A 15,485-nucleotide genomic window follows, 5' to 3' on the forward strand; every position below is an offset into this window, starting at 1 on the left:
CGAAGAGTTCATCTTCATCGTACAAGGCCCCATTTAAGAATCTTATAACAGTGGGAAAGAAACCTGGTGGTGTGTGTTTTCAAGTTTCTGTATATGCTGTGCAATCGACTGGAGAGAAGAGAAGTTATTTGTGCTGGGAAGAGTCTTTGATTATGATCAACACACACAAAATGCTGGTGGAATGCAGCAGGCCAGGCAGCATCTATAGGAAGAAACACTGTCAGTCCTGACGAAGGGTCTCAGCCCAAAACGTCGACAGTGTTTCTTCCTATAGATGCTGCCTGGCCTGCTGTGTTCCACCAAAATTTTGTGTGTTGCTTGAATTTCCAGCATCTGCAGATGTCCTCATGTTTTTGTCTTTGATTATGATGGCTGCTTTGCTGAGGCACTGAGAAGTGTGGACAGATCCATGGAGGGAAGGCTGCTTTATTGTGATGCAGTGAGCTGAATCCACAACTCTGCAATTTCTTGTATCTTGGGCAGAGCAGTTGCCATACAGTGCTGAGATGCATCCAGACAGGGTGCTTCAGGTTGCTTTTAATGGTGCATTCATAAACAGAACTCTAGAAGTGTACACTATCTCTAAAATGGCTGCTTCAAAACATTTTCAAAACAGATTTCCTGCACAACGTGTAATTAATTACTTGTAGTCAATACATAATCTACTTATGTTGAACAATAAATTATGAAGAGTGAATGTTTCCTCTCATTTATTTTTAAAACTGTTGGCTGCAGCAGAAAATGTCAAAATGCACAGCATGCTCCATCTATAGTAAGCCTTAGGGCTACAAAGCACTTCTGGCTGAGTCGAACCACATCATCAGATATCCTTACATCTTATTCATCAAATCTGGAAATCTGTCACATAATTAATATTTCTTTTGCAGAAAAATTAAACTCAGAATGCAATTAAGTCATTCAAATTATGTCAACTACAGGTTAAAAGAAGCACTTTCACTTCTACATGACAAGCTTATGTGAACAAATCCCATTGCAGACTCTCAGTACAAAATATAGACTTGCACTATTGCAAGTCATCCTTTCCAATGAGGTGCTAAACCCTGGCCGCTCTGTTATCTCAAGTGGGGGTAAAAGATCAGATGGCAAGAGCTCGATGAACTGAAAATTAATATTTCAATCAACATCACACAAAATAATGATCATAATCCATTGTGGGATTTCCCACATTATGATTATAGGTAATTTCCATTTCATAATAACACATGAGGAGGCATTCATTAGACGATAAGGTGTAGGAGCAGAATCCGGCCAGGGCCCTTCATGTCTGCTCTATCATTTGATCAGGGCTGATTTTTTTTTTCAACACCTTTTTCCCACCTTCTCCCTGTTACCAAGAATCTATCAATCTCTATCTTAAGTGCACGCTATGACATGACCTCCGCAGCCCTTCTTGGCATCAAATTCCACAGATATACCAACCTCTGGTGGAAGAAATTCCTTCTTATCTCAGTTCTAAAGGGATGACCCTTTATTCTGAGACTGTGCCCTCAGATTCTAGACTCTCCCGCTAACGGAAGCACCCTCTGAGCCGCTCTCTCCAGGCCTTTCAGTTTCTTTTCCCCATTACTTCCTTGCAACATATTCTCTCTCACTGAGTTATAGATCAATCCAGCACTGACACAAGCTCTTCAGCACAGCCTGTCCTCCTGACCAGGGTACCCACTGAACAAGGCACGATTTCCTGCATTCAGCCATATGTCAGTGAGCTTTGCCCCTCCATGTACTGCTCCAAGCGCTCCTTAAAGGACACTGCTGTATCTGCCTCATTCACTTCCTTTGGCATCATGTTTCGTATGTTCACCACCCTCTGCATGATAAAGTTATCCCTCAGGTCCCTTTTAAATCTTTCCCCTCTCAACTAAAACCAACGCTCCATTGTTTTGGACTCCCCAGCCATGAAGAAAAGACTGTTAGCACCCACCCTACCTAAGCCTCTCATAATTTTAAACACTTCTATACTGTAGCTCTTCATTCTCCTATGGTCCAAGCAGTAAAGACTACGCTGGCCACTTAGGCCCTCTTAAGTGATAATGGTGCTCCATAACTCAGGCTCTCTAGTTCTGGCAACATCCTCATAAATCTTTTCTGCACTCTTTCCAGTTTAACCACATCTGTCCTGTCACACTGTGTTCAAAGCTGTGCACAGTGCTCCACGCTTGGCCTCATCAATGACTTATACAATTGCAACATAATATCCCAACTCCTGTACACGGTGCCCTGACTGATAGCAGATAGCATGCTAAAAGCCTTTTTCACCTCTCTGTCTACTTGTGACACTACTTTCAATGAATGAGACACTTGCATCCTCTCTGTTGCATTACACTCCCTGGTGCCTAACCATTCATTACATAAATCCTTCTCTCGTTTGACTTTCCAAGATGACTCACCTCACAATTGTCTCTTTTGAAAATCACTTGCCATTGCTTAGCCAGCTTCCTTAGTTGATTGATATCCCCCTGTAAACTACGCTCAGTGGCTACTTTATTTCTTTTTTTACAAAAAAAAAAATTACAGAGTGCAACACATAGATACATTTCAACACAACTTGTGTACATTCATATGTTGTAATAAAATTGATCAAAATGTTATAACATAACATAAAGGTATACCACTCTGTAATCAAAAATTTAAAGATGGGTCATACATCATAAAAGAAATTTTTTATATATAAAAAAAAGTCAACCCCCTACCAACTACCAAAGAAAAAAGCTGATGGATGATAATGAATAATTAGAAAAAAATATATATTCACTTAAGAAAAGAAGATAAAAATATATATAAAATTCTGTGCACTGTTAAACTTTATAAATTGGAAAAGTAATTTAGGAAAGGTCCCCAAATATCATAAAAAGATTGTTTCGAATTTAAGACTGAGCAGCGGATCTTTTCTAAATTTAAATACGACATAATATCACATAGCCATTGAAGACATGTAGGAGGGGTAGACTCCTTCCATTTAAGCAAGATTGCTCTTCTTGCTAAAAGAGAGGTAAAAACTAAAACCTGTAGGTTAGGAGTATTTAAAGTTATATCTTCATTTGCAATAATACCAAACAAGGCAGTAAGGGGATTTGGGTCAAATTGGACCCTAAAATGTTGTGAAAAGGTATGGAATACTTCCCGCCAAAACTTTTCAATTGTAGGGCAAAACCAAAATATATGAATTAAAGAGGCATCAGGAGAGTTGCATTTATTACAAACTGGAGAAACATTCGGGTAAAAACTGGAGAGCTTCTTAATGTAAAACTTAAACCCCTTATTGAATTATGTGAAAAAGACGCTTTCTAAATGGTCCCCTCTTTCTTTATCCCTAATTGGCCAAATTAATTCGATTAAAATGAAGATCCTTCCTAAATTTTTATATCTTTTTCAGGCCTTACCTATTTTCATTCCTAAGACGTACTTTGATTCTTTAGATTCAATTTTAACCTCTTATATTTGGAATAATAAACAAGCTCATTTAAGTAAAGTTTACTTACAAAACAATAAAAAGGTGGGTGGACTAACCCTACCCAATTTTAGGTTTTACTATTGGGCTGCCAATATAAGGAATATTACTTTCTGGTCCTATTATATTTATCGTAAAGATTGCCCATCATGGGTCTCCTTGAAGTTAATTCTGTAAAAAACTCCTCTATTGTCTCTCTTCTTGGATCATACTCTTCTTTTTCAGCAAATAAGACAACAGATAACATAATTGTTAAACAAACTTTAAGGATCTGGTCTCAATTTAGAAAATTTTTTGGTTTAGCGAATTTTTCATTATCATCTCCCATTCTCCTTAATTATTTTTTTATCCCTTCCATGACTGAGAAAGTCTTTAAAGATTGGGATGAACTAGGTATTAAGTGTTTTTGGGACCTGTTTGTCTCAGGATCTCTTGCTTCATTTGACCAATTGTCAAATAAATTTGCATTCCCAAAATCACATTTTTACAGATATCTTCAAATTAGAGATTTTCTAGGTTTCCAATTAGCTACTTTTCCTATAGGTCCTGATAAAAATTTACTGGACAATCTTTTAAATTTAAAACCTTTTGTTAATGGTTCTATTACCGGTATCTATAACTTGTTGATTGATTCTAGACAAGACTTTTTAGATAAAATAAAAAAAGCTTGGGAGGATGACCTAAATTGTCAGATTTCTGATGAAAGATGGAATAAAATTCTTAAACGGGTTAATAACTCATTTTTCTGTGCTCGTCATTCTCTTCTACAATTTAAAGTGGTTCAGTGGCTACTTTATTAAGTACACCTGCACACCTCTTTGTTCCTGCAAATATCTAATCAGCCAATCACGTGGCAGCAACTCAGTGCATAAAACTATGGAGGCATGCTCAAAAGGTTCAGTTGTTGTTCAGACTAAACATCAGAAAGGGGAAAAAGTGTGAACTAAGTGACTTTGACCATGGAATGATCATTGGTGCCTGACTGGCTGGTTTGAGTATCTCAGAAACTGCTGATTTCTTGGGATTTTCACACACAAGAATCTCTAGGATTTACAGAGAATGGTGTGGCCTACCATTAATCACTGGCCTCCATTTTCAATTTCAAGTTCAAGTTTATTGCCACCTGACTATATATATATATACAACTAAATGAGACAATGTTCCTCCAGACCACTGTGCACCCACAAAACATATACCACACACAACACCTAACACAAAATATAATTCAAAGTCCATGTAGTATGCAGCACAGGGAAAGTGCAATGGTAAACAGCTCAATGTCCTAGTAATGGGACTGTGGTGGTGGCAGAATAATCATTAGTTACACAGCTTTTGGGAAGAAGCTGTAACCCAGTCTGGCAGCCCTACTCCTGATCCTCCTGTATCTCCTTCCTGATGGTAGAGGGTTGAAGAGATTGTGGGATGGGTGGTAGGGATCCTGAACAATACTTTGGGACTTTAGATATAATGCTCAGTAAGTGTCACAAATAGTGAGGAGGGAACTCTGGTGATGCTCTCAGCAGCTTTACCATCCTCTGTAGAGTCTTAAAACTGGACGCCTTGCAGCTTCTATAGCACACAATGATGCAGCCAGGCTGGACACATTCAAAGGTGCTCTTGTACAAATTTGGTAGAATAGTGGAGGCAGCCTTGCATACCTGAGTCTCCTCAGAAACTGGAGACATTGCTGTGCCTTCTTGAATAATGAGCAGCTGTTAGATTGTCCATTATGTGCACTCCAAGGAACTTTGTACTCTTTACTCTCTCCTCAGCAGAGCCATTGGCGTGCCAAGGAGAGTAGTCGACCTGCTCCTTCATGAAGTTGACTATCATCTCTTTTGTCTTGTCTATGTTGGAAGTCAGATTCATGTTGTCACATCATTTGACAAGACTCTCTACCTCCTCTCTGTATGGTGAATCATCAATGACATTGATGAGACTAACAACTGTTTTATCATCAGTGAACCTGGTTTGAGCAGGACCTGGCAGTTGTTAGTAGCATGAACAGCATATGCCATGAGCCCCGTACTAAATGCTTGCAAGCTGCAGTCTGGTGAAATTGGCATCTCACTGTATTCTCACAACGATCTAGCAACGCTGTTGTTTTCACGTTGGGGGAGCTGCATGGTATGTGTATGCAGGCGTGTGTTGGCTCCTTGCTGTGTCATGGTGACCTTTGTGCTATCTCCCACACTCCCAAGCCACTGCAGTGTGTGCTGCTACGCCACTGGAGGGTGCGCCACCGTGGTGAGCTTGCGACAAGGGATGTGCAACTCAACAGTTTTATGTGACCCAGTTCATGATTCCTCATTTTTTTCCTGATTTTAGTTAGTCTGAACCAGCTCAGGAACATACAAGATTGGATTAGACTATGAGCTTCAACCTATACAGTATTTCCCAATTGAAATGAGTTTGTAGAAAGCCTGAACACATTTTTTCTGCTTCTACTTATTGGTAGGATCTCCTTTCTGCTGCATTATCTGATGGTAGTGCTTATTTGCCCATTGTGAAAAAAATGTCAGATACCAGGTGGTCAACTCTTGCAGATGCAACAAAAGCACTTTTACACAACTTTTCTGCAATAAAACAAGTCTTGGATGACATTTCAAATCACAATGATCAGAAGGCAGAGTGTCAACAACAGGCTCATGGACTACTTTCAACCATGATGAAGTTGGAAACAGGAATAATGGTCATATTGTGGGATCAAGTATTACAGCATTTTCAAATGACCAATGCTTCTTTGCAATCTTCTGGCCAAGACTTGAACACAGCTTGTGCACTCTAGGAATCCTTGCATGGATATATTCAAGCTATGCAGTCTACTTCTTCAGACATTGAGCAAAATGCCAAAGATCTGAATAAGTGTGAAGATTATCAACAGCAAACTCAAAGAAAACACAAGCAAAATCGCATGTGTGATGATTTCAGTGGTTCTAGCACTCTTGATCCACTTGTTGAATCTCAAACACCTTTTCAGATGTTTAAAAGCCAAACATTTCTTGCCATTATTGACAGCTTGCTTTCTGCCCTGTCAAAAAGGCAGAAAGCTTATCTAAAGGTGAATGGTGTTTTCAGATTCCTTCATCAGTTACAGTCATTTACACCTGAAGAGATCGTAAAGAGGTCATCAAATCTTATTAAATCATATCTGGAAGATCTGGAAGAAAGTGTTGATGAATAATTTGTGCAGTTTACTGAACTGTTGAAAACTGATCTTGCTTCTCATATTCTCGTCAAACAAGACCTTGTAGAGGTACAGTTGTACCTTTTGATAACTGATGATTCTTTGGAGTCATGTTTTCCAAATATAGAGAACGCCTTGTGTATCTATTTGTCACTCATGGTTAGCAACTGCAGTGGAGAATGCGCACTTTCAAAACGGAAAAGTATTTAAAATGAACTCAGGAGCACCATGGGTCAAAACAGATTGAACAATCTCACTCTAATGAGCACTGAACACGAACTTCTGCGTGAAATAGACATTTCCAGTGTCATCAACAAATTTGCTCATGCTAAGTCTAGAAAAAGTAACTTTTAAATTGCAGTTTTGTTACTTTTGACATTTGAAACTGATACCTACATGTAAGTAATACTATTACTGAAGTGTCAGACATTTGTTGTATTATCTGGCTGTATAGGGAATGAAAAAATTGAATTACTTTACTATGCAAGTAAATAATTTATGTTTTAAACCTTAAGTGCATTTAAAAAATTTAGGGCCCCTTTATAACATATACTACAGGCCCTGCACTAGCTGAATCCGGCCCTGATCTAAGGTAGTACTTTCTAGGTTGGAAGTGGGGAATGGAGAGCCAAGACTATGGCATCACAATGCACCCGTTTGAGCAGTAGGCAAATTGGGAAGGGCTCAATGTAGTTTGGAAGGTGGGATTTTATGCAATCTGTTACCAGCTGTGAAAACGCTTCATACTTATTGAGGTTACTGCCATTGGGCAGTATTCATTTAGACCAGTTACTGTCAGTGGGTTCAGCACTGGAATTATGGTGGCTACCTTGAAGCCTGCAGGACCAGTGGACTGTTGCAAGGAGATATTAAAGACCTCTGTTAGCTGGGCCACACTATCTCTCAGCACCTGACCAGGTATGTTTCCAGACCCCACAAATTTCCATGGATTTACCCTGCCTATGATCCTCCTCACCTTAGCTGCAGCCAGATGTGACCTTCAATCACCTTCCAGCAGCGACCTTCAACCACCATCCTCTGCCTCCTACCTTTGAGTCAATTTTAAATCTACCTAAATAGCTCTCCCTAGATTCTATGGGTCACAACCTTCTAAACCAACCTTCAATTGGGATCCTGTTGAAGGATCCCATCTGTAAAGAAACAGCGCAACAGTAGAAACTCTAAAGATCTCATCCTTGGGAGAGGAAGGATCTTCGTCTTGCGGATGTATGAAGTTGTGTGCAGAAAGCCTCGAGTCCATGGAAGCCACAGGGCCAATAACGTTCAGGCCAGCCAAAGAACACTTGGTGAGGTGACCTTGAAGGTAGCACCAAGAAGATGGGCTACCGGATTGGGGAGCAACCGGATCAGGGGGAGAGAGCAACACACAAAAATGCTGGTCTCATCCCAAAATGTCAACTGTACTTTTTTCCATAGTTGCTGCCTGGCCTGAGTTCTTCCAGCAGTTTGTGTGTGTTGTTTGGATTTCCAGCATCTTCAGATTTTTTCTTGTTTGGGGAGAGAGAGGGATACTTTATTGCTTTTTCTATTTGCTGATAATCCTGGGCACCCTAATGATATTAGTCATCAGATTTCATTTTAGAGGTATAAGCATTGGTACTGACTTCTTACAGTTAAGGGAAGGTAGCAAACCTGAGACATAAACCTTTGTGTAGCAATAAGGAGAAGGGTGAAGCCATTGTGTATGAAATTAAAAGGAAAAGCATTTGAAAGATGGAGAAACACAGATCACATCAATAAGAAAAGCTTCTGAAAGCCATACATTTCTGCACAGCACTGTTGTAATGTGTGGTTATTTGAGTTACTGTTGCTTTCCTGTCAGCTTGATCCAGTCTGGTCATTCTCCTCTGACCTCTCTCATTAACAAAACATTTTAGCCCACAGAACTGCCTATCACTGGATGTTATTTTGTTTTTTTTTGCACCTTTCTCTGTAAACTCTAGAGACTGTCGTGCATGAAAAACCCAAGAGATCAGCAGTTACTGAGATACTCAGCAAAGACCATTCCTTGGATAAAGCCACCTAGATTATATTATGGTGAGCATTTGGTCCATAATGACAGATGAGGAAGCTCTTTAATTTTAACAACAGTTTTTATTGTGGTAAACACAGAACAGAGCAGGCACCATGACCCGGAGAGACAAACCAATCGGTCTCACACCGATGGGAGAAATGACCATCTCACACCCCAGTTGCAGTCAGGGTGACCCACAAATACACAAGCAAATATCTGTATAACCCAAGCTAAAATGTAACAACAAATGAACTGGAACTTCCCACCATAATCACACAAAAGTATTTTAACACAACAACAATAAATAGAACAGGTTATTAGAAATGTAGGGCTGGCCTGTCATCCATGCCCCCACCCAGAACATCACACTGCTCCCACGCAAGGGGGTCAGCCATCTCTGGCAACCCCAGAATCCATGTAATCCTTTCTCTTACTGTGATCAACCTCTTTCCTTAGAATCTACCCAAATTCTGCAACCCACCCTCTCACTGTAACCCATCCTGCCCCTCTAACACATTCTTCTGCTTTAATCCATTCTTTCCTTATAACCCACTCAATGGCCAAACCCACGTTTCCTCCCCCTGTAATACATCCACCTATCGCAACCCACCTACCAGCTGTAACCCATACTCCCTCAGTAGTTATAACGTACCCTCACCCCGTAACCCACCTTCATGCTGGAATCCAAGATCCTCACAGAACCCAGTCTGCCCCAATAACTGACTTACCCACAGTAAATCATCCATCTCCTATAACTCATTTTCATTTTCAATCTTTTTTTTATTGATTTTTAAACAAAGGAAAAGATACAAATCAGAGGAGAAGTTATAGCAAACACATAATGCAAAAAATGTACAAACAACAAAAGGGACATATACTGTCAAAGTCATATAAATATAATATTAAGCTATTGTATATAAACAAGAAACCACAATGCCTCTTGGCAAATCATAGAAAAAAAAGACTGGAATTTGTTATAAAGAGAAAAAAAAACTGCAAAACTAACCTAAAACAACAAAAAAGAGAGACTGGGTGGTCCATTTGAGGCTAAAATTAGAAAAGAAAAAAGAAAATATCCTTCTGGTCAGATCTGAACCATTGCGGATAAAGAATAACAAAAGGAGAAAAAAAGAAAGAGAATTTTTTTTTTACCTAAAAGAAATTTAAAAAAAAGAGAAAAAATATTTAAGTCATATGAAAATATTGAATAAAAGGTCGCCAGGCTTGCTCAAAATTAAAAGATGTGTCAAACGTCCGGCTTCTAATTTTCTCCAAACTTAAACAGGACATAATGGAGGAGAGCCAATGAAAAACTGTAGATGGATTAGAGTCTTTCCAGTATAACAAGATAGTTGTCCTAGCCAGTAAAGTTGAAAAAGCTATCACGTGTTGAGGGAAGCAGGAACACTTCCTGTTTCCTCTGGAATAATCCCAAAGATTGCTGTAAGTGAATTAGGTGGTAAGTCCACACCTATGACTTTTGATAATGTTCTAAAAACATCCCTCCAAAAATTGTTTAACTTTGTACAAGACCAGAACATGTGAGTTAGAGTAGCCACCTCAGCATTGTATCTGTCACAGGTTGGGCTTATATTAGAGAAAATATGCACTAGTTTATCGTTTGACATATGCGCCCTGTGTACTATCTTAAACTGAACTAGGGAGTGACATGCACAGATAAATTATTAACTAGATAATAAATTTTACTCCATTGACCATGGAGAATTTTACTCCATACATCTCCTATAACTCAACCTTTCACTTTAATCCACCTTCCATGTATAACGCACCCATTGCCAATAATCCAACACCTACTTGGAAACCAGTCCCAGACTCTGACCTACCTTCTGGTTGTAACCTTCCTCAGCATCTCATCATCTACCCTCTTCATCTTGGCAAGTCAACCGATACAAATGTATTTTTTATTTTATATTATCTACTGAGACACAGTGCAGAGTAGGCCCTCTGGCCTTTTGAACCATGCTCCCAGCAACCCCCCGATTTAATCCAAGCCTAGTTACAGGACAACTTACAGTGACCAACTAACCTATTGACCAGTACGTCTTTGGACTGTGGGAGGAAATTGGAGCGCTCGGAGGAAACCCATGCGGTTATGGGGAGAATGTAAAAACTCCTTACGAGCAGTCATGGGAATTGAACCTGGAATGCTTGTGCTGTCAAGTGCTAACCACTATGCTATGGTGCAGCGCTCAACCAAGTCCATAAGCTGCACACCAAGTATTTTTGGAAGTCATGAGTGAATTTGCTCCCTTTACCTTTTTTTTTACTTCACAGTGGTCTTATCCCTTGTGGTCAGGTCCGTAGAGCAGTTCTTTGCTTCAGCAACCTGCCCTTCTATTGAGGCACAACTAATACACTAACAAATGATAAATATTACACAAATGATAAACTACTTACTTCAAGAATTTCACACCATCTGGTGTTGTTGGTACATTGTACCGCCTCATATATTCATTCATCTCTGGAAAACTCTTCTTCACATAATCCTCTGCACTGCTTTCCCGAACTGTTCCAAAACGGAAGCCTTGGGATGGGTGATGAAGCTTCAAAATAAAGTAAAACCACAGAAATCATTTTTTAAAAAACTTGCACACAGTATTTCTAATGTTAGCCTAATTATACTGCAGGTATCCAGAAAGAGCATTATATTTTTCAGTTAACAGAAATGGTGTATGGACCATGCAGTTTTAACAGCAGCAGAACTAGACCAATTGCCACATCCGACAAAGAGTACGGACATCCTAAATTGAAAAGCTACTTGCACTTTGTAACATGACCTCCTTCGGGAGAACAGGTCTGCCAATCTTAGCTGCAAGGATGTTTTTAATCTTAATGTTATTAACTTTCTTAAAACTTGAATTATTGTTGTTGTTTTAATTTGTTAATTTTTAATTTGTTTAATTTGTCAATTGAACTGTCTTTTAGTGAAAGTTAAAAAGAGTTCATATGACGTTGATAGTTGTATGCTGTCTGAAGTTGTCAGACTGTGCTGCTTTGGGGGTGGGATCTCAGGATCCACACCGGAGGCTTAGACACTGCTCACCAATAGACAAATCAATGGACTACAAAAATATGCAGGCATGGCTTTGGAAAAAATGCACACAACAAGCTTGGGTGGTAGGTTAGATTAAGCACTATTTGAAGGTGGAACATTCCATTCTGTATCAAGATGCTGACAAAACCCCAATGTGAACTATTCTCTATTGCAATATTTGTTTTTGAAATGGCCACAATGCCAGAACAGAACTCAGGAAGGGAAATAGGAAAGCTAGGAGGGGACAGGATATGTCTTTGGCATGTAAGATAAATCCCAAGGCGTTCCTCTTTGAGAGCACGAGGATAACTGGTGAGAGAGTAGGGCCACTCAAGAATAAAGGGGAGAACATTTGCTTAGATACAGAGAATATGACTGAGGTCTTTAATGAATATTTTACTTCAGTAATCAGTATTACTGCAAGGAAAAGGATATGGGGGAAGTAGGAGATTAGATTAACATAAATATGTTAGGGTGTTTAGAGGTGAAGGAGGAAGTAGTGTTGGGTCTCCTAATGAGCATTAAGGTGGATAAGTCTCCAGGGCCTGATGGGATTTACTCCAGGTTATTGAGGGAGGCAAGAGATGAGATTGCTAGGCCCTTGACAGGTGCCCCTGTATCCTCTCTAGGTATAGGCAAGTTCCTGGATGACTAATGAGTGCCTAATGTTGTACCTCTATTTAAGATTGGAACCAGGGAAAATCCTGGGAACTATAGACTGGTAAGTCTCATGTCAGTTGTCGGGAAATTGCTGGAGAAAACTCTCAGGGATAGGATACATGAGCATTTGGAAACTCATGGCCTGATTAGGGAGAGTGAGCATAGTTTTCTGTGAGCAGGTCATGTCTTACTAACTTGATTGAGTTTTTTGACAAGGTGATGAGAGAGATTGATGAATATAAAGCAGTGGATGTTGTCTACATGGATTTTAGTAAGGTATTTGACAAATCCCTCATGGGAGGCTAATCCAGGAGATTAGGATGCACGGGATCCACGGCCAATTGGCTGTTTGGATTCAGAAGTAGCCTGGGAATAGAAAGTAGAGGGCAGTGATCAAAGGGACTTATTTGAGCTGGAAGTCTGTAATTAGTGGTGTTCTGCAGGGATCTGAGCTGCTTTCTATATCTAAGAAAATTAGAAACTTCTTTTTAAAATTTTCCACCTTAGAACACTGAGGTTACAAGGAGACTGAAGGAATAAGGGAATATTGTAGGAAGCTGGAGTGGGGAAGCAGGTAAATTGAGATCCTTCTCAGCAAGCTTGCAGGGCTGAATACCCTTCCATCGCTTCTATTTCTCATGCTTTTAATATGCAACAGTTGCCTCCATGATCCTATATCCCAGCTGAAAGTCTTTGCTCTTTGTTTTTGTGAAATATCCAATGTCGCCTAACTCTATTTACACCCTATACTCTCTGCTAATCAATAGTGCAGATTCTTTTTTAATTAATCAACTTTCTGGATCAGTGAACTATTAGCAAGATCAATTTTTTTATCTTGTTCAGATTTCTCCTGGAAAGGAGCTCATGAGCTTTCTTCTTCAACGACTATAGTGCTTCCATTGAAGATACTTCCACACTGTTATTAGAAAGAGAACTCTTAGTAAGGATGAAGGAATGGCAATGTATCTCCGAGGCAGTCTGTCCTGTTATTATTCCCACATGCTTGGTCCACTTGTCCTTCTTGGTGGTAGATGTGGAGGGCTTGAGATGTCATACTGGAGTAGGTTTGGCAAGGAACAGTTGCACGTTTTACATGGTGAATTTAACTTGCCATATATCAAACTCCTACCTGAATATTGCCTAGGTATTCTATGGAGAAGGGTGAAGCTTCATTTGCTGAGCTGTTGAATGGAATTGAACAATGTGTGATCATCAGTAAACTTTTGACTTAATGATGGAACCTCCAAGAGGACCACAACGCTTGTCATAGGGTTTGGAGGCTTGCATCCCTCAATGACTCAGAGAGCTATTTTTGGCTGGAGTCAGGACCCTGTGATTTGGCTTTTGGTAGCGTCACCCATCCCAAACAGGTCTAATGGTAGAGGCCAGACTAAGTGTGGTCCACCCTGTTTTACATGTTTGGGGGGTGGGGGTGGTTCAGCTCAGGACTAACAACCCTGACTGGTCAAAAAATGCTACAGAAACAGCAATGAAGAATCCTTCTATATCTGTGTGCAACTGAAGACCCTGAACCACACCTGAGGCACAATAGAGAAGATAGTCAAGGATAGGCAGAGATAGAGGACCTTCATTGCTGCCCTAAATGCCAGTGGTGTAACAGGCAGCAAATTAATGATAAAAGATGGTAATTGATTAAGCAACGAGACTCAAATTACATTTCTCTGAGGATCTCCTGCAGCTAAACTTGAGCTGGAATAAATGAATACCAACAGCAATAACTATCTTCCTTTGTGCAATGTATGATTCTGACCACTGGAGTGATGTCCACTTACTTAGGTTTTCAGAGGACTCCCTGTCACTGCACTTGCTCAAATGATGCCTTCTCGGGATGAGTATTAGTTTTGCTTCATCCTGGAAATTCAGCTCTTTATCACTGGACTAAGGTTGTAATAGGATTTGGAGCCAAATGATACAAGTGCAGCCTTGATATGAATAAGCAGGACAGGATTGGCAACAACACATTCCATTGCTCTGATGACTGACAAACTAGGAAAGTGGCAATTAGTGAGATTGAAATTGTTTTTCACTTTGGCAAAAGAACTTTCTCAGATATTGTTTCAGATCAGATGAAGGGTCATGACCCAAAACATTGACTGTCCACATCTCTCAATAGATGCTCTCTAGTCCTTCAGTATTTTTGTGTGTTACTTTTGGATATTGTTGGTTAGATGCCAGTGTTGTAACTGTATCCAAATAGCTTGGCTAGAGATGCAGCAAGTTCTGGAACATACCTTCTATAGCACAGCTGAGATGTTGTCTGGCCCCATCACTTTGATTACATTTGATGCTCTCAGCCATTTCTGGATATTGCATGGAACAAATCAAACTGATCTATAACTGGCTTCTGTCACTGTAGGGATCCCAGAAGGAATGTGAACTGGATCATCCACTTGGCTTTTCTGGTGGAATGCGGCTACATAGATGCCAACCTTGCTTTTAGCATTCGCATGCTGGGCCCCATCCTTGATAATGAAGGGGATGCTCTTGAATCCTCATCCATTTAACTATTCAATTATTCATCACCTTCACAATGTTAGTACTGCAGAACGGATTTATCTCTGTGGAATTGTTTATGTTTGTCTGTTGCATACTGTTTTCTCAGTTTGGCATACACACAGTACTTTATTGCAGCTTCAATAGATAGGTGATTCTATTTGGGTACACATGGTGTTGCTCCCAGTATACTCTTCTGCATTCTTCACTGAACCATGGTTAATGCTGTAGCTTGATAGCAATGGTCGAGGGATGTGTCAGCATATGAAGAAATAGAATGGATTCTTCTAGGATAAATTACGACCTTTCTAACAGCTTTCCACTGCACTGCACTGAAAGTACTCTATGCATTTCATCCTTATAACAATGTACAGACACAAAATTGAGCGCGTTTTTAAAAATATAAAGCAGCAGGTTATCAGCAATGTCACAGCTCTCAGTGACGTTATCTTTAAGGGCTGTATTAACATCTTACTAATTTTTAGGACAAACCATAGTTTATTTTATCTTTCATGTGTATAGAGTCTGAGATTAATCTGCATTCACTAACTACCTGCTCTCTTAG

General features: G+C 39.8%; 1 protein-coding gene across 1 annotated transcript in view; it reads right to left on the reverse strand.

Annotated features, from left to right (window-relative positions):
• The window catches only part of grin3a (glutamate receptor, ionotropic, N-methyl-D-aspartate 3A), a 181,970-nt gene that overhangs the window by 40,770 nt on the left and 125,715 nt on the right, over positions 1–15,485 (reverse strand). The window contains exon 4 of the mRNA XM_059973853.1: positions 11,110–11,255. Coding sequence (XP_059829836.1) covers positions 11,110–11,255 — 146 coding nt within the window. The remainder of the gene's footprint in view (positions 1–11,109; positions 11,256–15,485) is intronic.

This window comes from Hypanus sabinus, chromosome 7, assembly GCF_030144855.1.
Source record: "Hypanus sabinus isolate sHypSab1 chromosome 7, sHypSab1.hap1, whole genome shotgun sequence".
NCBI classification, from domain to species: domain Eukaryota; kingdom Metazoa; phylum Chordata; class Chondrichthyes; order Myliobatiformes; family Dasyatidae; genus Hypanus; species Hypanus sabinus.